The 23,380-nt window shown below is 39.5% G+C and overlaps 1 protein-coding gene across 4 annotated transcripts in view; it reads right to left on the bottom strand.

Moving 5' to 3' along the window:
* EPS8 (epidermal growth factor receptor pathway substrate 8) overlaps positions 465-23,380 on the bottom strand; it is a 208,314-nt gene continuing 185,398 nt past the window's right edge. For all 4 annotated transcript variants that reach the window (XM_018048434.1, XM_018048436.1, XM_018048433.1 and 1 more), the window contains exons 18-21: positions 13,394-13,616; positions 5,274-5,454; positions 3,982-4,111; positions 465-1,716 (exon numbers count right to left, since the gene is read on the bottom strand). In XM_018048434.1, coding sequence (XP_017903923.1) covers positions 1,600-1,716; positions 3,982-4,111; positions 5,274-5,454; positions 13,394-13,616 — 651 coding nt within the window. In that variant the 3' untranslated portion in view covers positions 465-1,599. The remainder of the gene's footprint in view (positions 1,717-3,981; positions 4,112-5,273; positions 5,455-13,393; positions 13,617-23,380) is intronic.

The following is a 23,380-nucleotide window of genomic DNA, read 5'->3' as shown; positions in this document are numbered from 1 at the left end:
TTATTCTAACGCTTGTCTCACTTTGTCTGAGGGACAGCGCTTTGGAGGAACTCAGAAATGGAAAACAAGAGGCTCTCATATTCCTCATGATTTGGGGAAAATTAACCTCTAGGAAGCTAATCCTCCCCACATATAATATACAGCTCACAGGTTATTGTAGCTCTCTATCAAGGCGTTTATATGGCAGCACTTCATAATCACAAATGCGGGGTGTAAGTTTGTTTCTACTACTGGGATCAACTGGACTTGCTGGGAGAAGAAAATGTGATGAAATAAGAGAGGTGGAAGGAAGAGAGACAGCTGAGGAAAGTAATCTAGAGCAGTTTTTACCCACTCAGAACTTCACTGGAAATCAGTTTAAAAAGGAAAAAAAAAGTGGGCCTCTGTTTTTCCCATTCCACTCAACCGTGATCCCCAGTCTTCATGCCAAAGGTCCCTTTTGCCAATGAGACAGAAGCCATTTATTAACATACAGCAAATACTGTTTATTGCAGACTCTCCAGCTGACTCATGTGAAAAAGGCACTATGAAAATTAATGAAACTAGATAATCTCTCTAAATGGGTTTATGTTAAAATATACAACATTCTTACATAACATCTGTTTTATATATGTGAAATAATATAACATTTAATGACAAAAATCATGTTTCCAAAAATAACTTTGTTGAAGGTTAGGTCTCTTTCTTTTCTCTACCTAGAATCTTTCACAGGATCAAAATATGTGTAGATTATTTCTTATTACCAGAAAAACTTGACATGAATAAACACATAAGATGGCCCCAATTTGCTTTTAACTACTTATATCAATATTCAGGACTGAGGCCTTCATTAAGCAAAATACTGTAACACACACCAATGCAGGCTATTTCCTGTGACAGATTTTGAATGTATGTGACCTCTTTTACACTTGTGCTTTCTTAATATATAAGAACACAGTATAGGTAATAAGCAGAATATAAACTAAATCAAAATACAAGCTATACAAGGAATTGTGAACAACAGAGCCATGACAAATAAAACGTCTCAGGAATGTTCCAAAGGTTTCTATTTGTATGTCCAAGGCCTTGTTGTACTTTACAATTCATTACATGTTTCAATTTTTTTAAACTGTTGGCATTAAGAACTTTAAATAAATCTAAATAGTCTATATGTCAAAGAAGAGACCTAAGTAAGCAGAGACTAGCCTAAAGTAAGCTACACCCTGGATGATACACAACACAGTCACAGGCAAAACTAAAAATATTTAGATTTTGAATCATGGGCATATCTATCTTTTTGTTTTGCTGCAATTAATAAATTCACCACTGTCAAAAAAATCTGCTTATGCATTGAGACTGAGATGAAATAATTAATCCATTGAAGGAAACCTCACCTTGGTCGAATATGCAAAATATTTCCCAAGGTCAAAAATTCTGCTGAAAATTTTTAATTTTAATAAAAATAATGGGCCCAGAAGCAAGTCCTCTGCTTACTTAGGTCTGCATTGTTTCTTTATGGCGATAGATTCTGTACACCAAGAAGACGACTCTGACATTCCTGTCATGGCTTCTTAAAACAAAGCATGGTGGAAACATGCCAAGAATGATGGAATTCTGAAACTAATTAGTGATGCTTCCCTCATCAAAAGACTCCACTCCTGAGTCGCTTGCAGCAGCACTGATTTTTTCCTGTCGTCTTCGCATGATTTCTTGCAACTCAGAGCTGCCACTGTTATCCTGAAAAACAAACATGGTTCAGACAAGATGGTTAGTGGTTTGTGAGGCTGCAGATCACCTAATGAAATGGCTCAGGCTAAAAGTTCTTTGTGTTTTTCTTCTCACGTCTCTTGGCGGGGAACTGAAGGCTGCCCTTCAGGTGAGTGATGATTTGGACTTCACTGACCTCACTTTTTCACTTATAGTGTCTAAAGATCATTCATTCACCATGCTTTCACCTGAACATGTTAAAGGTAAATCAGTAATGCATGTGGAATGCTTTAGATTCCCTGGGAGAAAGAAGAGATTGTACAATAAGCACAAAAAGATGGTAACTTATCAAAGAATGCTCTTTAGGTCAAGCAAGATATTCATCTATCTGCTGTAGGGGATTCTGAATCAGGCCCAAAGACTGGGCTCAGAAAACTCCAAGTTTCCCCACACCAAAGGGTTGTGACCATCTGACATCTTGTTGGTTTCTGTCCTTTTGAAGTCTGACCTACAACCCCTGTGCACCCACTATAATCCTCTCTCATCAACAGAAGTCTCTGGTGACACACAGGTGAGTAAACAATGAACTAGATACAAGAGAAGGGCATGATGGGAAGGTGCCTGGGGAAGATGCAGAACCTCAGGTAACAATTCACATCCAGAGGAAGAGGAACAAGAGGCCAGGAGGACATGGGCAGTCAGGGAAAATGACAGCAATAGGGAGTCGCGATGGAAGGAACTCAGGAGTGTTAGGGTTATGGAACTTACTTAACCTGTAGGGAATAATTTACACATTCTCAATAAAAGCAGAATGTATAATGGTAACTAAACAGCCTGAGGAAAGATATAATCCTGATTCATATTCAACAGACAGAAAGCCCAATATAGGACCAAGTAAGATCAATGTGGTGGGAAAAATTTCCAAGGGAAATATTTCTTCTGACTGAGAATGGTTACAGGGTTGCATGCACGAGGCTATTTTAGTACGCTATTTAACTGTTGAATTTACACAATATACCTGCTAGAGATAATTGTGCATTGATTTCACACCAAAGCCTATATCCTTTCATTTGAGTCTAATTTTCACGAAAGCTATTAAGAGCTGTGAGATGTAACAGTTAGAAACTACTACCTTTACACAGCCCATGTTAAGTAGAGAAGGATATTGGAAGCTTAAGTATATCCAATCTGGAAAAAATTTACTCTCCTGCTTTCACAGAAACAACTATACCTAAGGAATTACTCTTCAGGGCTCTCTGTTTCCAGTGGTCCCTACCTAATATTTTCCCTCTGATTATTTATATGTATAAGCAGGTCTAGGCTTATCTGATAGCTCAGTTGGTAAAGAATCTGCCTGCAATGCAGGAGACCTGGGTTTGATACCTGGGTTGGGAAGATCTGCTGGAGAAAAGATAGGCAACCCACTCCAGTATTCCTAGGTTTCCCTTGTGGCTCAGCTGGTAAAGAATCTGCCTGCAATGTGGGAGACCTGGGTTCGATCTCTGGGTTGGGAAGATCCCCTGGAGAAGGGAAAGGCTACCCACTCCAGTATTCTGGCCTGGAGAATTCCATGAAAAGTATAGTCCATGGAACTGTAAAGAGTCAGACATGAGTGAGCAACTTTCAGTTCACTAAGCAGGCCTAAGGCACACAGCCACGGTTTTAACAGTTTATAATCTCTAACCTGGGTTTCCCTGGTGGCTCAGTGGTAAAGAATCTGCCTGCCAATACAGGAGATGCAGGTTTGATCCCTGGGTTGGGAAGATGCCCTGAAGAAGGAAAAGGCAATCCACTCCAATATTTTGCTCGGGAAATCCCATGGATAGAACAGCCTGGTGGGCTGCAGTCCGCGGGGTCACAGAAGAGTCAGAGACGACTTAGCAACTAAACAACAGCAATCTCAAACTTGCTAGAATCTACAAACTAAACGTTAAGGACAGGCAAAAATGTTCTGGCCTCTTAGGTCATTTATTCACTTGAAGTAAATGAGTAAATAAAATTTCTACAGAAGTAGTTAGCACATATAAAATGAAAGCATTAGGCTTTTTATTAGGCATCCAAAAATACACGAAGCTTCATTTTGCAGGCACACTTAACAATAAATTAATCTCCCTAAAAGTGGTCACTGATGACTCCAGTAATAGATTATTAAACCTGATTCAAGTTGAATTCAGCTCTGTATGAAAGGCAAAGAGAGTGACAATATGGACACAAACATTATTTCCAGAGCTTTCAAACTGCAGTCCACCCTCATGACTAATACAGAAAAACACCCTCTTAGGTTGATAGTCATACCTCTAATGCAGCTTTCTGAACAGTGATTTGGCTAAAGACTCTGGCCCCTTCTGGGCAGACGGTTCTCAGTTCATCTTTATTGAGAGAGAAAAGCTGTGCACCATTTAATACTCCAAGACTATTAACAGTCCTGAGAAAACAAAAGAAAGAAAAGAAAAAAACAGAGCATTAAAAATACTGTCTGAACTCGTGGTGGCCAAGGGGCAAGGATGAACTGAGAGTCTGGCGTTGGCAGATGCAAACTATTACAGATAGGCTGGATAAGCAACAAAGTCCTACTGTACGGCACAGGGAACTATATTCAACATCCTGGGGTAAACCATAATGGAAAAGAATAAAAAAAAGAATGCATATAGATGCATAGTTAAGCCACTTTGTTTATAGCAGAAATTAATACAACACTGTAAATCAACCATATTTATATAAAAATAAATTATAAATACATACATACATACAAACTGTCTGGAAAAAAGCAAAAGGAAAATTTCTGGTCCTCTACAATCTCTCTTCTCTAGGTGTTCTATACACTGCAAATCATAAATGGTACTAGAGTGCTTAGGGCAATAAGATTACCAACCATAAGCTATCAAAAAAGAGTCATCTGGGTTTATTATTCTTATTATGTAGTAGCAATTCCTTGAAATGTGGTGTTTTGTAGAAGGAATAGATAACTTTCTAGCAGTCAGGCAACTGACTAACCATTCTTTTCAGTCATAGGCGAGTCCCATGTGTCAGGTTCTCTTGAATATGTATTGTTCAAAGAGTTCAAATACACATGTTCAAATATGTGTACCAAATATACACAAAATATTTACAATTTTTTAATAGAAAAATGGAAACTTCACTATGGATTTCCAAAAGGAAAGGCTCTATTGGGTTATAACCCATGATAAGTAATGTCATCTATTTTTTTATTTGCTTGGGGTCCACATGCTACAACAGGAGGAAAGTTTCTGCTTTGTGTCCTCTGTGGCCTGGGGAGTCTAGGTTAAGACCACAGTCTACATATGTGACCTTCTGAAAGATAAAGACAGCTGCCAACAGATTGCTTCAGAAGTCAATGATGAACAGACACCACCATCTAGAAAGTGGGGTGCCAACGAAAGACAGTTATTTCCGGGCTTCTTGCAATTCGTTTTTTAGCTATAAATGGCTAGAGTCATTTCCTAAGTGTGACGGATGCAGCTTGGGTTCTCACATTTTCTAGGAATCACTTGTGCATCTTAGCGATCAAACTGAAAACACTGCATGTTTCACGCACAGAACTGTAAAGGATCCCCAGAGAGACTTACACAGGGTTGAAGCCCTTTGAATGCAACCACGTCTTCACTTCCTCTGGGGTGGAGTCATAAGTGATATTGACAACTGGCACGTTCTGCCGTGGCACGTGAAACTTCTTCTGGGCGGCGCTCCGACCAATGGTCAGTCTGTGGATAAGTTCATCCTGCACTTCCTCCATCTGAGATTTCCTCCCTAGATACCAACACAGAGGAGGTTATTATTGTTTTTTTTAAAGCTCCAACGACTCACTCTCTCTAGGATTCCAATGCCAACAGTCTTTGGACCCCAGCAGGGCTGACAATCTAGTATTCCTCCTATCTTCCCTTCCATTCTCACCAAGCATAAACTTCATAATCAAAATTATTAAAATCACTCCCTGTTTCTTCTCTGTCTTCATTGTATTCATTCGGCAAGACCCCCACCCTTGTTAAATCTTACTTTCTTATTCTGTGCTACACCTGCACACCAAATAGAACACAACAGTGCTTAAGTGAGCTCATGTTAATTTCATGATTATGAATCTCCACTGGGAAGTTAATGCTCCCTGATAATCACACTACATTTCCTGTGGCCAGTGGTTTTCAACTGGGTGGGGGATTTTGACTCCAGGGGACATCTGGCAACAGCCAGAGACACTTGGAAGATGTCACAAATGGGGGTCAAGAAAGAAGGAAGCTACCATCATGCAGTGAGTAGAGGTCTGATATAACAAGACAGGCTGCAATGCACGCAGGTCAGTTTCCTATAGTAGAGAATTACATAGCCTCAAACGTCCACAGGGCTCAAGGTGAGAAATCCCACCTTGGACCATACAATTGCCTGCTGTTAGACAAACATTTCCTATGTTCTTCCTTCTGTAAACCTCCCAACACCCAGTCTCCAATCCTCACCCTGAGCTGATGATCTCACTTTCATCATTTCTGAGTAAAATAAAGAAGTTAAACTTAGATCCCTAAGTTTCCTTAGCAGCTCCCCCCCTAAGATTCCCTAGTAGCTCTCCTCACCACCAGCACCACCAGCACCACCAGCACTGCCAGCACTACCAACACTTTCCCTGTATACTCTGCCAGCTGTCCTTTATTACACTATAGACAAGTGACTCCACAGTCCTTAGGCAACCCCTCCACAAGTGCACTAGACTCCACGTCCTCTGTCTATTTAAATCTTCTGACAGTAATTTCCCCCTTCTTCTTCCATGTTATCAATTTTCCTCTGACTGAATCATTTCAACCAATTACAAACATGCTATTATTTTGTTACTTCTCTCAAATTTAAATAAGTCCCTTTTTTTAAAAGGTTTTTAAGTGGACCATTTTTAAAGTCATTACTGAACTTGCTGCAAACATTGCTTCTGCTTTTATGTTTTGGTTTTGTGGCTGTGAGGCATATGGGATTTTAGTTAGCTTCCTGAGTGAGGATCAAACCTGCACCCCCTGCATTGGAAGGTGAAGTCTTAACCACTGGACTGCCAGGGAAATCCCTAAATAAGCCCTTTCTTAACCCCATGTACCCTCTCAGCTACTGACCATTTCTCTGCTCCTCTTTTAACAAAACTAAAAAATCTGTCCAGACTAGCCTGCTGAAACTCCTGTTCTTCAGTTTCCCCTTAAATTCACTGCAATTAGGCTATTGGTGCATCTCTCTGCATCATTTTGCTAAACTCCAATGGTTGATTCCCAATCATTTACTTATGTCATCCATCAGCAACATTTGAAGGAGGCAACTCCTCCTTGAAACACCTTCTTATGGTCTTCAGGACACACACACGCTCTGATTTTTCCTCCTGTCTCACAGGCCTCAGTATCCTATTCTTGGAACTGTCTCATCTCCCTAACCCTCCAGGACTCAGTCCTTAGACCTCTTTTCTTGAGGCACTCTCTGCATCAATGATCACTGTGGGTGGTCTCATGGCTTTAAACGCCATTTAAAAGCTGGTGACTACCCAAAATATTCCTGCAGTCCAGGCTGGTCCTCAGAACTCTAGACTCATATTACACCAACTCTCTACTTGATATATTCATTTGGATGTCTACTAGATATGTCAAATGTAACATGTCTACATTGGAATAACTCATCTTCTCCTGAAGCTTGCTTTTATGTTAGACTTCCCAGCTTAGTTGGGAATTCTATTTTTCCAGTGCCTCCAGCAAAATACCACTGAGGTATGCCTGATTCCCCTTTGCCCTCAATTACATCCAATCCACTGGCAAAACTTGTTGGTCCCACCATTAGAATACATCACACATCCAACCACCTCACTCCATCTTCTTTCTGTTGCCAGCTTGGTCTGATCCACCAGCCTGTTCATAGATCTCTTTGCCACTTCTCTCCATGATCCTACCCTTTGTTCTTCATTCTTTTCTCAATACAACAGCTAAATTGATCCTTTTAAAATCTGAGTCAGAGACATACACATACATATTTGTAGTATATCACCTCCAAGGATTAAATACAAAGAACTGATACAGTAATCCAATTTAACTAACTTGGCAAGTGACAGTGACTTGGTCACTAAGGGAGCTTTTGTGATCACTCTTCTGATTCTTTTTTCAGGGAGAGTATTTCAGAAAGTATTTGATGTCCCTGGGAAATAAGTGAAAGTGTGAAATAATAAGATAGTGTTATTTTAGCCTAATTTTTTTTTAATTCCTCAAGTACCCAGGAAAGCTTTTGAAGAAAAAAGAAGTCAAAAGAAAGAGAAATAAGTGAAAGGAAGAGAGGGAATGAGGGAGGATGAGAGGCTAGAGAGAGAGGGGATATTACCAATGGTTACATTTAACTAATACACGGCATGCATTTTATTAGTTAACTCTTTTAAATCACCATGATTTAGTCACACTGCCATACGACAGAGAAAACATCTCAGAGAAATAATACAAAAAGTATCACCACAGTAAAAGATTTATTTCCTTATTTGTTGACTTAGCCACTACAGGACCATCTCCAGTCTAAAGTACAACCTCTTTCCAGGGAATATAGAAACCTCTTGTGATGTGTTCCTGGCTTTGGTTTCCACTTGCAATGTTCTAGCACATAACAACACACTAGACTAACTTTACACCTCTCTCTAAAACAACACTTCTTATATTACTAAAGACTAAACTTAAATAAAAGGAGTAACATTTCAAAGGAAGCAGAAGACATGCAAAACAACTGAAGCACTGATCTCTTCAAAAGTGGGAAGAGGAGAGCCTTTCTGAAAACTATGATGAATAGAACTGAATAGCTTATATGACAACAGAAAACAATAGAATGGGAAAGACTAGAGATCTCTTCACGAAAATTAGAGATATCAAGGGAACATTTCATGCAAAGATGGGCACAATTAAGGACAGAAGTGGTATGGACCTAACAGAAGCAGAAGATATTAAGAAGAGGTGGCAAGAATACACAGAAGAACTATACAAAAAAGATCTTCATGTCCCAGATAACCACAATGGTGTGATCACTCACCTAGAGCCAGACATGCTGCAGTGAGAAGTCAAGTGGGCTTTAGGAAGCATCACTAAGAACAAAGCTAGTGGAGGTGATGGAATTCCAGCTGAGCTATTTCAAATTCTAAAAGATGACGCTGTTAAAGTGCTGCACTCAATATGCCAGCAAATTTGGAAAAACTCAACAATGGCCACAGGACTGGAGAAGTCCTCATTCTAGTCCCAAAGAAAGGCAATGCCAAAGAATGTTTCAACTACCACACAATTGCACTTATCTCACATGCTAGCAAAGTAATGCTCAAAATTCTCCAAGCTAGGCTTCAACAGTAAATGAACAAAGAAATTCTAGATGTTCAAGCTGGATTTAGAAAAGAAAGAAGAATCAGAGATCAAATTGCCAGCATCCACTGGATCACAGAAAAAGCAAGAGAATTCCAGAAAAACATCTACTTCTGCTTCATTGACTACACTAAAGCCTTTGACTGTGTGGATCACAATAAACTGTGAAAAATTTTAAAGAGATGGGGATATCAGACCACTTTACCTGCCTCCTCAGAAATCTGTATGCAGGTCAACAGTTAGAAGTGGACATGGAACAATACACTGGTTCCAAATCAGAAAAGGAGTACATCAAGGCTGTATACTGTCACCCTGTTTATTTAATTTATATGCAGAGTACATCACACGAAATGCTAGGCTGGATGAAGAACAAGCTGGAATCAGGATTCCCGGGAGAAATATCAATAACCTCAGATATGCAGATGACAACATCCTAATGGCAGAAAGCAAAAAGGAACTAAAGAGCCTCTTGATGAAAGTGAAAGAGGAGAGTAGAAAAGTTGGCTTAAAACTCAACATTCAAAAAACTAAGATCATGGCATCCGGTCCCATTACTTTATGGTAAATAGATAGGGAAACAATGGAAACAGTGACAGACCTTGTTTTCTTGGGCTCCAAAATCACTGCAGATGGTGAGGGTAGCCAATGAAATTAAGAGACGCTTGCTCCTTGGAAGAAAAGCTATGACCAACCTAGATAGCATATTAAAAAGCAGAGACGTTACTTTGCCAACAAAGGCCTGTATAGTCAAAGCTATGAATTTTCTAGTAGTCATGTATGGATGTGAGAGTTGGACCATAAAGAAAGCTGACTGCCAAAGAATAGATGCTTTTGAACTGTGATGTTGGATAAGACTCTTGTGAGTCCCTTGGACGGCAAGGAAAACAAACCAGTCAATCCTAAAGGAAATCATTGGATTTCCTTGGATATTCATTGGAAGGATTGACCCTGAAGCTGAAGCTCCAATACTTTGGCCATCTGATGCGAAGAAGTGACTCATTAGAAAAGACCCTGATGCTGGGAAAGATTGAAGGCAGGAGGAGAAGGGGATGACAGAAGATAAGATGGTTGGCTGGCATCACCAACTCAATGGGACATGAGATTGTGCAAGCTCTGGGAGTTGGTAATGGACAGCAAAGCCTGGTGTGCTGCAGTCCATGGGGTCACAAAGAGTTGGACACGACTGAGGGACTGAACTGAACTGAGCTCATATGACACAGGCTCCAGCAGCTGGTTTGAATCAATGGACCTGCTGACTTTTATTCCTTGTCCATGGCTATCTGGTAACACTTTTATGGGTGAGTATTCAAATTACAGATCCTTCAATTTTATTATCTGAAGTCTTATCAGACTTATCAGAAACCATATGTGGAGAACATAGGTAGCACAAAATGTATATTTTGAAAGAAACCAGGCTACCAATAAAAAAATGTGTCTGTTTGCTTCAAAAAGACTGTTGACAAGCCCCAACATCCATTCAGAAGAAATGTTCTCCAAAAAGTGCTCACAAAGATAAAAAATTATCATGAGAATATTTGTTTTACCAAAAGGATTATCTTTATTTAGCGACAAACTATTTTTTGAGCTATCTCTAAAAGGAACATTATATAAGTAAATGTAGAATGTTACTAGTGTAAGGAAACAAGTACAAGTGTTCATTTGAGGAGAGATGTTTATGTTTTACATACCAATGTCACCCTTTTACTTATGAAAAACAGACTTAAAAATGATGAGTCACAATTATCAGGAGAGTTCTCTATCTTTATAAAATTCTAAACATGCCTCTTTCCCATTAGGTTATTCTTAGTTTCTAAGACTAGGACAAAGAACAAATTGTCCCAGCCCACAGACTGTTCCAAAATTGGGCCTGGATGCCTATGAACCCTGATTCCAGGCCTGGAAAAAAAGTGCCACCATGTCAAAGATTACTGCACTGACGTATCAGAGAAGGGAGATATTATAAACTGGTGGTAAGAATGAAGAAACTCTCTGACAGCAATATTTTCCTTGGGGAAATCAACAAAAACATTTATAGAACTTTCTCATCTCAAAACTGTGTCTTTATTGTCTGAAAAAAAAAGAAAAGCAACCTTTTAAAAAATAAACGGAAATATAGCCATTTTAAAATTTAGTAGCCAATTATACACACACTCTCAACCACACATGCGTGCAGGCATAGTTGTTTTTGCTGCACAAAAAAAGTTCATCATTTTTCCAAAACTTCATTTTTCCATTAGTTTCTTTGGTAAGATCAAGATATGGATAAGAAGGTAATTTAAAATTTAATATACTTCAGTTGAGAAAATAATGTATAAAAGTAGGTGTGTGCTTATTGTCCTTAACCAGAATTTCTAGAACAATTAAACAGTAATAGTTTCAGTGTCTTCTTTTAAAAAAAAAAAAAAACTTTTAATTTATCAAGAAGGACCACAACTGAATAGATGGGGCTGTGATTTACCGAGATAAAAACCTGAATCTCAAGTATCCCATCCAGCTATAAAGTTAATAGTTCAAGACATGTATCTGGATGCCAGAGACGAGATTTCACATGAAGATGAATTTTCAAGTTACTCCAACAGTATAAATAATAATGAAAGTAAAGAAAATAGAGTGATCATCTACAGTAAAAGTATGTTTATATGAGAAAAGAACAGAATCCAGAACTAATTATATTAAGCTAGCGTGATTGTGTGTGTGTGTGTGTGTGTGTGTGTGTGTGTGTATACACACCATATATATGACAGGGACAGAGTAAAGGGATGAAAGAAAGTGAAAGTGTTAGTCACTCAGTCATGTCCAACTATTTGTGACTCCACGGACTGTGACCCATCAGGTTCTTAAGTCCAAGGAATGCTCCAGGTAAGAATACTGAAGTGGGTAGCCAGTTCCTTCTCTAGGGTATCTTCCCTACCCAGCTGTCAAACCTGGCTTTCCCACATTGCAGGCTTTACTATCTGAGCCACCAGGGAAGCCAAGTAGGTGGTTAAATAGTTAATCCCACTAGACGATTGTAAGTAAAAAATATGGGAGACCCCTGCAAGTTAATGATTACTCAGGAAAGTAGCTTTGCTTAACCACAAAACCAAGCAGACATGCTTAGCCACAAAACCATGCAGCAGAAGCACGAGACGTCCCAAAACAATAGGACAACGGTGGGGTGAGACCCACATCCTGCCCAGCAAGCTCAATAAGTCAGTGATCCCTGGGACATGCTCTGTGCACACATAAACAATAATTTGTGGACCTAGTTTCACGAGGCAGGGACCAGAAAACTCCCCTGCCTGACCTGGAGGAGGAGCTGATGATGGAAGCATGACGTCCACTCAACAAAGACAAAGAAGTTCTTTTTCCCCTCCTGATGTTCCCTTTGATTATAAAACTGTAGCCCAGTAAGTTCTTGGGGCAGGGCATCTCTTGTCGACCAGTTCATAAGCCTCACAAGTGTCCTACTGTAGTAAATCACTTTTTATCTGTCTCTGTGCCTCTCACTGAATTCTTTTTCTGCACTGACACATAAAGGACTATGGTACTAGAGCTCTTCAGAGCCCTGAACCAACACCCAACAGTTTCAGATATATATATTTAGGCTTCCCTGGTGGCTCAGATGGTAAAGAATCTGTCTGCAATCTGGGAGACCTGGGTTTGATCCCTGGGTCAGGAAGATCCCCTGGAGAAGGAACTGGCGACCCAATCAAGTATTCTTGCCTGGGAAATCCCATGGACAGAGTAGTCTGGTGGGCTAGAGTCCATGGGTTTACAATGAGTCAGATATTAAAGTATAGAGAAAATAATTACATTGTTGAAGGTCTCATGGCCAGCAAGTGATGTTTCACTATACAGACAAGCCTGTCTGGCTTCAGAGTCTGCATTCAGCCACCAAAATATATTGGAATATGTGTAGAAATACACACATTAGAGAGTAAAGAGGACTTCCTGTTTCTTAGAATTACTTGGAGGATAAGAAATGAGATATAAGGGACTTTGCAATCAATGAAGCACCATGCAAGTACAAAGGACTATTAAATATATTTAATAATATTTATTACCAGCAGAGGGGCTTCCCTAGTGGCTCAGTGGTAAGGAATCCCTGCAATGTAGGAGCTGCGGGAGATGCACATTCAATCCCTGGGTCAGGAAGATTCCCTGGGGGAGGGCATGGCAGCTCACTCCAGTATTCTTGCCTGAACAATTCCACGGACAGAGGAGCCTGGCGGGCTACAGTCCATAGCGTCGCAGAGTCGGACATGACTGAAGTGACTTAGCATACACCAGCAGAAACAACACTCAAAAATTTTTACCTAGTAGTGCTTTTCATTCACAGGAGAAACTGAGTATTTTTGCCTCCCTGGGAAACTTACGGTCCACAGGAACTTGTTTTTGTCGCTGGCCGTCTCGTACGATACTGCCACCACTGTCGCTGGAGCTGCTGTTTTGACGGGTGATGTTTGCCGGGAGCTTTGACACAGGAACAGGTGCTGGAGTGGAAGGTGGGAGGGGGACAGGGACAGGAGCTGGTGTTGGAGGAGGTGATGGGGCAGAAGGAACGTCGGTTGCTCTTGGGCCATACTCCATCCTTTGTTTCTACGAAGAAACAAATAATTCATTCAGAATTGTGAGGATATAAACCTAGGCTAGGAAAACAAATTACACTTTGGATGTTGTTGGCTATTTATTTGTAAACGGACTTTCAGATCCACAGCAGATTTGTGGGTGTGTTAATGCGCACACACATGCACACATATAACCCTCCAACCCTACATGATGCAACAATTATTAAAAATTACTTTTAAATATCCTACACATTTGTTCAGAATCAAAATGTAAACTCAGCAGTCAAAAGTATATACCGATAGCAAACAGGAGTACTAACGACAGTAATAAATGACAAGAAAACTAAATTTGAGCCAGGAATCATACAACAGCAGAGTAGGCAAAGGAGTTCTGATATCAACAATCTAAGGCATTAGTTACTCCTTATTTTAAATGCATGCTTTATTCAAAAGTGTTTAACTCTGTTGCTTCCAAGTAATTTTCTAAAAAGAGGGATAATATTTCAATAGATAAAAGGACTATGCTTTAAAATAAACAATTTTAGAATACTGTTAATTTTTTCAAACCATAACCTTTTGGGGCATCATGTTAAAGCTAATTTGTTAAATTTCTTGTTAAAAATAGGACTGTGGTGAGGGTCATGAGATAATCTTTCATTAAATGTTTATGACTACATCTCAAAAGCATATTATTAGAAAAAAGGTCATGTGGGGATTTGCATTTTAAAAGGCAGATGTGACAGAATATATAACTTTCAGTAATTTTTAAATGATTTAGGCTATTATAAAATAATCTTTATATATATATATTCCCTATTAAACTAAAAACAATAGTTAAAGCTTTAAACAAAATAACAGATAACTGTATTAGAATAAGTTCCAAATTCTCAAAAGGCAATTTTTTGGATCGGATCAAAGCTACAGAGCAATGACTTATAATTTAGGTGAAGTTTAGATACACTACTGGCACAATTGTAATTATTCTGAAATTCAGGATTAGCCAATAGAACACAAAAAGCAAGCCTTTTGGTAATCTGGTTCTTTGTCTAGAAGAGTTTTTTAATTTCTAAATTGGCCCAAATATAAGGCAGTGTTGATTTTAAAAGAGGCCTTCCCAATTTCCACAGAGATCAAAAATATCAAAACACACACCACACACATTCACCACTTTTTCTTACTTAAGAAACAACACACCATCCTCAGAGGCACTGTCACAGCAAATGAGTAACACCTGTGGAAACCGGACGGGGACGCAGCACCGGCTCACTGCTGTCCCTTTAAAAGCTGCCATTCACCCTCCCGTGGGCAGGGGAGGCAGGAGGATTATGAGCCAAGGGTGGGAGAAGAACTGAGAGAAGAGTTTGTCCTGCTGCTGTTTCTTGGAGGGGGATGGGAGCGAGGAGGAGTTAAATTCACAGAGCAAGCCGTGGAGTCAGATGGGAGAGAGACAGACTTTGCCGGCCCCTCCACATCCAAGGCCTGGAAACATTCCTAATATTCGATAATCGAGTACATTGTTATTATCATCTACAAAACAACGTTCCTATATTTGGGCCAATAAAATATTTCGAGCAATCAAAAATACAGCAAACATCACAGACCTGTAACACTTAGCACACACCAATGTCATCTGATTGACATATACACAGTGTTCCCTTGACAAAAATGTCCTCGGCACATGATTTCATCAAAGGTTAGTGAATTCTCACGTTAGGATTTCAAAAGTGTCAGCATTTAAATGATTGCTTTTAACGCTTAAACAAACCAAAAATTGCTATCAGCTTCTGTATTCCATGATATGATTCATATTTTTCTGCTTTCCAAAAAACAAGAACAGCTCGTGTTTTGCTAGCCATCAAATAATACTGTGAACAGCTGAATACCTGTGTTATTGCCACAATCAAGCCTGCACACAGGCTCGCCAAATCTTCTGTGCCTCGTTTCAATCATCTGTCATTGCTACATAATATAACTTTGTCAGTATAACCTATCACAGGCTTAAGATATATAGATATATAGATATATAGATATATATATATATATAAAGGAAAATGTTTCACGAATTAGGTTGTAAATTTTATTTACTTGCATATTTCCCCCTTTTCGTGGGCCTCCTACCTGCTTCATGCTTCCAACCCCTGAAATAAAAAAGGGATGGGGCAGGGAGTGCCTTCCTTAAATCACTACAACCTGTTCCGAAACGAAGGTGGCTTTTCCATGGAAATGGCTAAGTCATCCTCCATGGGAAGGAAAGAAAATCAGGCCTGACACATGAAATCACTTTTCTCTCTCTGTGCCCCCATCTTCTCCATTGTCGTCTACTTACCACCCAGTCACTGCTCTTCCCCTTCTTCCCCTAACTGTTTCTCAGTTACTTCTGGTTTAAAGTAGAGGGCCCATCAACTTAATGGAAAGTCTTAGAGAGTAGAATTCCACCCCGAACTTTCTTCTCCTGAACCAAGGGTGCTGAGTCTCCAAACCCAAAAGGAAATCTTGGCCAACTATTCCCATTTTCCCTGGGACCCTCCCAGTGTTAGCACTGAAAGTCCCACATCCCTTTGGAGCCCTCAGTAGTGAGCAGACAGGGATGATGGGTCATCTCGGTGTGGCCCTACTTCTCTACCATCATCGGTACTCCCTAACTCCTGTCTTTTATCTCCCACAAATATATTTCAAGTTCCGCTTAAAACAAAATCTCTCTTGGGTTTTTTTCTTTCTCTGAAAGTCAGAATTGCTAGATTCCATGGAACATGTTGGCTTCCCAGATGGAGGCAGTGGTAAAGAACCTGCCTGCCAATGCAGGAGAGGCAAGAGACTTGAGTTTGATCCCTGGGTCGGGAAGATCCCCTGGAGAAGGAAATGGCAACCCACTCCAGTATGCTTGCCTAGAAAATTCCATGAGGAGACGGGCAGACTACAGTCCATGGGGCCACAAAGAGTTGGACATGTGACTGAGCGAGTGAGCACACATGGAACATGCACTTTCTGTTGATAATTAAATCCAGTGAGTCACTTTTCTGTAGCCACTACAGCTAAGTAGAAATTCTCAAGGATTAAAGAAAGAGATTTGTCAATAAGCTCTTGATTCATGCAAGATACTGCTTCAGAGGGGAAATTATGCAAGCAAGGCCAACAAAGCCATTAAAATTGAACTGTTCTTAAAAATGGATCTACACATTTCTTTTCCCCTCTAAATTTAGTCTCTTTGGCATACTGCAGTGAAAACTAGGCACAGCTGGAACATTTGGAGGGTGTTAAGTCCAGAGATTGAATCCAAAAAATTACATCAAAAAAGAAGTGCCTTGAGGGAATAAATGTGGGTTACCTCTGACAGCTCGCCAAGTAATTGCTATTAGGAAAATGGAGCAAATCATGTCAAATGAGAAAATTTAACATAGGAGATGGAACTACAACAATATCAATTATACTTCACATCAAATATCACAGAGTGTGAGATAATTAGTTTTTGGCAGTAAAATTACCTGCCCACAAATCAACCAGAGAAAGAGCCTGTAAATATACAATTAATTTCCACCACTATCCAGTCATATAAAACAAATTATATAGACTCACACTATAGTATAAACAGTGTGGAGTATTTCAGTGATGATTTGTGTATCCAAGTATTGTGTTTAAAATACTAAAGTAAGGGTTCATCTTATAGTTCATAAAGAATACAACTATAGTTCATTACATGTAAGACTAATTCTTCTTATAAGTTGCTTTACAAAAGGAAATACATCTATATATCATTTTTTTAGCAAGTTGAACTTGTAAGCACTTAAACAAAATTTTATAATTGTGTACACATGCATGTTGGGCAGGAATTTCTATATACATGGAAAGAGAGAAAAAGAGTAGGTATTATTCAAATTATTGCAAGAAACATTTGGAAAAATTTCCATGCATGAAGCAGAATAAAAGTATCTAAGACCATCCACCATCCCAGTCTAAAGACCATGCCTCTACTTAATAGATGAATAGAGTGTTCTAAGATTAACTTCAAAAAAAAATTTTTAAGAACTGAATATTATTAGGATGTTGGTCTGCTGGAATGAATATAAAGACATCTTCAGTAAACTTTTCCTCTCTGCCCAGCAATATCTGAATATTGAACCTGAAAAACAGCACATTCGTAACAGGAGCTGAAATCAGTAGTGCTGGTGGTGTAGTATCCACCTGGAGAAAACATCTCCACTTCTAATTTACAGCTACTTACACATGCATATGGAATATAAAAGAACTTTATATCTAGACCGGATTCTCGAGATCATGAAACTTGGTCCCTTCCATTTCACAACTCAGCAAACTGGAGCACAGAAAAACAATATACGAGTAGCTCATGGAGCTCAATATCAGAAAAACAAAAAACCCAATTTAAAAAATGGGCAGAAGACATAAACAGACATGTCTCCAAAGAAGATATACAGGCAAATAAATACATGAAAAGACACTCAACATCGCTCATTATTAGAGGAATGCCAATCAAAACTACCATGAGATATCACCTCACACTGATTAGAATGGCCATCAACAAAAAAATCGATAAACAGTAAATGGTGGAGAGGATGTGGAGAAAGGGGAACCCTCGTGCTTTTTTGGTGGGAATGTAAATTGATACAGCCACTGTGGAGAATAATATGGTGATTCTTTTAAAAACTAGAAATACAACTATCGTATGACCCAACAATCCCACTACTTGGCATATACCCTGAGGAGATGCTTTCTTTAAGGTCATACAGCTACTCAGTGGCAGAGCCAGGATTAAAATCCTCGTCTACCAGGACCTAGACTGGAGCTGTTTCCATAATACAACATCTCTCGCTCTGCAATGGAGCAGACAGGAGAACTTTCTGTTGAACTTACTGGACCATAATGACCAGACACTCAAAATTATATGCATCTTGGTAGGGAAGCATACTATAATAATAATAAGCAGAGACTTAACAATAATAATAAAGAAAAGAGTTCTTCAGTCAAGCCTCTGAGGATACTGGAAATAATAGAAGAGCAGGGTTTGGTTTCAGACTTGGCATTCAACATGAAAATCGATGTCATGGAGATCAGACTTATGGACATGGGGAGAGGGGAAGAGAGGGTGACATGTATGGAGAGAGTAACATGGAAATTTACATTACCATATGTAAAATAGATAGCCAATGGGAATTTGCTGTATGTCTCATGGAATTCAAACAGGGGCTCTGTATCAACCTAGAGGGGTGGGATGGGGAGGGAGATGGGAGGGAGGTTCAAGAAGGAGGGGACATATGTATACCTATGGCTGATTCATGCTGAAGTTTGACAGAAAACAACAAAATTCTGTAAAGCAATTATCCTTCAATTTAAAAATAAATTTAAAAAATAGAGATATAATATACAGCATGATTTAAAAAATCCTATGTCGGCAAAAGGGTGATTTTGGGAGACAAACAGTCCAAGTGCAAGACAAGGAAGTCAGTCAGAAGACCTACAGGAAACTTGATGTGGCAAGTAGATGCCAGGAGGGCAGGAAGCATCCTGGAGGTCCATGTGCTGTCCAGTGAAAGCAAGCCAAAAGCCTGGAATGCTCGATGACAGTATTTTCATCAAAAGGTAGGTCATTTATGTTCATTTCTCCATCATCTCTCAGGAACATTTACTTCTTTTTCCCAGTGGTTTCATCCAACCTTTTTTTTTTTTAATGTCCTGCATCTTTCATAAATTCTTTATTACCTCCCTTCCCTTTAATTTTAAAACTTTGCTGAAGCCATGGGGGAAAACATTTTCGGTGGGAACGGCTGTCTTTACAGAGAGCTGTTAAAATTCACTCCAAGTGTGAGGATCTTAAGCAGCCTGGACTCGTGGGGACATCAGGTGGCAACTCAACAACTATTTCAGACTGGTGCCAGGTACGAGCACCCCTGCCAACAGCAGACAATCTCTACCCAAAAGTGCGTGAGCCACAGGCAACGGCTGTTCTCATGCCCCTCTTCTAGCAACTGCCACTAGTTACTGATTGCCCCCAAAATTTGTTTGGGCTTTTCAGGAGCATGGCATAGAAAACCTGGACAAATGTTTGGGCCAGCCCACTATATATACTTATTTACAAGAAATGTAAGCATACGAAAATAACAGTCCTAACACTGTGCCTTTTAAAAATTCAGTGCCTTGCAGATGCTGCATGTACTTCCCAGGTGGCTCAGGGGCAAAGACTCCGCTTGCCAATGCAGGAGACTCAGATTTGATCCCTGAGTTGGGAAGACACCCTGGAGAACGGGAAGGCTACCCACTCCAGTATTCTTGCCTGGAGAACTCCATGGACAAAGGAGCTTGGTGGGCTACTGTCCATGAGGTTGCAAAGAATCAGACGTGACTGAGTGATGAACACTTTCACCTTTCACAGTGAACAGTCTATGCCTATGCAAAACAGGGTATCAATCTTTTCTAAGCACTATTTCCCATGTCAGTCAAGTATACCAGAGCATGGGTTATGATTCTAGAGTCCCAGGGCCCCATCCTGGCTTCACGCAGCTGTGTCATTGTGGGCAAGCTCCTTCTCCGTACTTAAATTTCCTGATACATAAAATGCACTGACTTCACAAGTTTGAGGTAGGAATTAAATATCCTAGTATTTGTGAGGTCCTTAACGGACATGGCAGAGAGCCTGAGCATCTTTCTGTGGTACAGTACAGAAATTTAGAATGTTTTCGTTAAGAAGTTTCTTAAAATTTCTATAAAATTTTGGTATCACTGGATGGACGAGATAAAGAGAAAAGGGTCAGTCACTTCTGAGCAGAGAGAGGGTCATTGCTGTTGATACACGAACACAAAGTAAGGGCAAAGCCAGGGGAGATGGCCTGGAGATTTGATTCTGGGCAGCATGCTTTTATAGAGGATCTGCTCAGTGCTAGTCTTCATCAAGTGTGAGATGCTGGCATTCAATAAATATTTGCAGGGTGAATGGATGAAAGATGAATAAGACACAGAATCCACTTTTAATATGTTTGTAATCCAGTGGAGTTCTATCAGATTAGGGTGTTAGGATTACTGAAACCAGTAATACGGTGGCATCTTTATTTATTGTCATTCTGAAAACAGCTGCATAATTTTTATTTAGATACTTTAAAGTACCTAGTAACACTTGTAGAGATAAAATAACTGGCAAATATTTCTGAGGCTATTTTTCTTTTCTTTTTCACTCTATCTAGTTGCTTTTCTCTGAGTGTGTTACAAATACTTTGAGAATAGGAATTCTTTCAGAGTCATATTTATGCCAGATAGCAGATTTTCAAGCTTGCTTATTAAAATTTTACAAGATTTTGGTGGTTTTGCTGGGATCAGACCAAAGTTTTAAGGAGGTATTAAAAAAAATAGATTGCTTTTAATACCTTTTAAAAGTGGTGCTTCCAAGCTAAGCACACACGCATACACACACAGCTTCTATCCACATTTCTATGTACCTCGCCACATTCAGAGCTATATCCAGAAAATTTCAACAGACAGTCAGATAGTGTTGAAAAGTTTAAAAGGAAAACAGCCCAAACAAGCAATCCCTACAAGTTTCTATTTACATAAAGTAGCCAAGCAAACTCCTGAAACCCATGAGCACTTTAAAAATTTCCTGGTTTTGCCAAAGTTGACAAAAAATATCAGCTTGAGGCTCTGTTCAAGGAAGGAGAAATAGATTTTATGTTCTCAGAAAGTACTCTACCTATGATATGTATTCATAGTTTTGATTCAGGTTTAGACAGAAGCAACCTTTAAACAGAAAGTCAACTTATAGCCCAAGCCAGGAATCTGAACTGAAGAAAAAGAAGACTGAACAGTAAGCAGGGAAGGGTAAGAGAGGTTAAACTCCCCAGGAAATCTCAAGTGGGCGAAAATACTTAGAATTCACGTTTGCATTTGCAAGTTTTAGGTATCTTATTTTATGGGAGTTTGCCATTCCTAGCAACCAAGCACACAAATAAAAACACAGTTGGCTAAGTGTTTCTAACACTTTTATATAAAATCTGGGCTTCTGTTCACATATAGCAACTCAGGATATCCTTTGTGAATAGTGCTTCTTATTGTTTACCATGAGTTAAATATTAAAAACAGTGCTTATAACATATACACACTGCTATATCCAAAATGGATAACCAACAAGGGCCTCCTGTATAGCACAGGGAACTCTGTTCAATGTTACGTGGCAGCCTGGATGGGAGAGGAGCTTGGGAGAGAATGGACACACGTACACATATGGCTGGGTCCCTTCGTTGTCCACCTGAAACTATCACAACATTGTTAATCAGCTCTACCCCAAGACAAACAAAAAAGTTAAAAAAAAAAAAAACCAGTTGCGATAGCTCAAAGGGTATACACTCTATCACTGGTTTAGGCATACACTCTAACACTGTTTAAGGCATTCAGTCAAAACCTCTATAGCAAAGAACACAAATAACTGATATTTACAAACCAGACAGAAGCTTATATTTGGTCAGGTAATCACATCACAAAATCAGAAAAGTAAGAACTTAGGAAAGAAAAAAGTATTAAGACTCGATTAGAAAATTCACTTCAAAAATCCATGAGAAAGAGAGTAGACCGTACCTTGAATAACTCAAACTCCTTCTTTGGCATCAAGAGCTAATGACAAATGATGAACATAAAATAAGCACATGATACATAAGCGTAGCAGGCCAGCCCAAACATAAGCACAGCAAACAGGATTCCCACTGCCATCACTTTAAGTTATCAAGATATATAAATTGTACGTCGATTCTTTATTTTAAATGTTTGCTTGATTCTGGAATTCCAGTAAGGTAAATGTCTCTCCGGATAACTGTGGGACAGGCACTGGGCTTGAATGCTGTGTGAAGCCCAAAGTCCTTACAGGATGATGGTAACAGCACATGACCACAGTTCTAGGCGTGGACAACCTGTGTTTTACTAAGCCCATGGAATTTCACGATTTCACTGCATATTCTACATAGTTTCAGCTTCCACTCAAATCTGTGAAATTATTATGTAGTCAGATGGGACCTTTTGCTCAAAATTCTGAAAATGAAAAGAATTTTCCCGGGGCCATGGGAAGGTAGTCACCGCGGGTTCAAAGACTAAGCATGGGAGAGTCCATCCATTCCATCTCTGCTGACAGGTCTGACTCTAGAGAGCAGGTCACGGATTCAAAAGCACGTGGTACTGGCCCAAGTCTCACATGATCACCAAATGTGAAGAAAGATAATGGTGCTAAAAATTGGGTGGAGGGTCTGCCATGTGAAGGTAGTTTTTTAAAAGGGATGCAATAGTCGGAAAGTTGAAAGCAAACAGACTATAATCAGTCTATTCAGAGGATGAGAGCAAAGTCTGGGGAAGATGAACTGGTAGACACTCCAACCACTGTCTCAGTGCCATCGTCTATCAGGACCCTTGGGCAGGAGGGCTCTGGGTAAGGGTGAAGAGGCAGAAACACTACTGGGTTGGCCAAAAAGTTTGCTCGAGTTTTTCTGTAACATCTTAAGGAAAAACCCAAATGAACCTTTTGGGCTACCCAATATTTCTCCAAATGTCAAAAATATTATATGGTAGAAAACCACAGTATTCAGAGAAACAGTCACTGAGATAAAGATCTTAAGCAATTGCCTGAAGAGGTAAATCAGAAAATATATGTACAATTCTTCATTACGTCCCTAGCCAACTGTCCCAGCAACCTAGGGAAACAAAGGTATAAATTATACAATCAGTGAAGTCTCAAAATGACCAGTACATAAAAAGTGTTTAAGTGCTGTTGAGGGGCAATGAACCTAAAAATTTGAAAAAGTTAAATTTTTGCTC

Source organism: Capra hircus, chromosome 5 (genome assembly GCF_001704415.2).
Source record: "Capra hircus breed San Clemente chromosome 5, ASM170441v1, whole genome shotgun sequence".
Classification (NCBI taxonomy): Eukaryota; Metazoa; Chordata; class Mammalia; order Artiodactyla; family Bovidae; genus Capra; species Capra hircus.
Note: the sequence above shows the minus strand (reverse complement) of the source record. Positions and strands in the feature narration are given on the sequence as shown.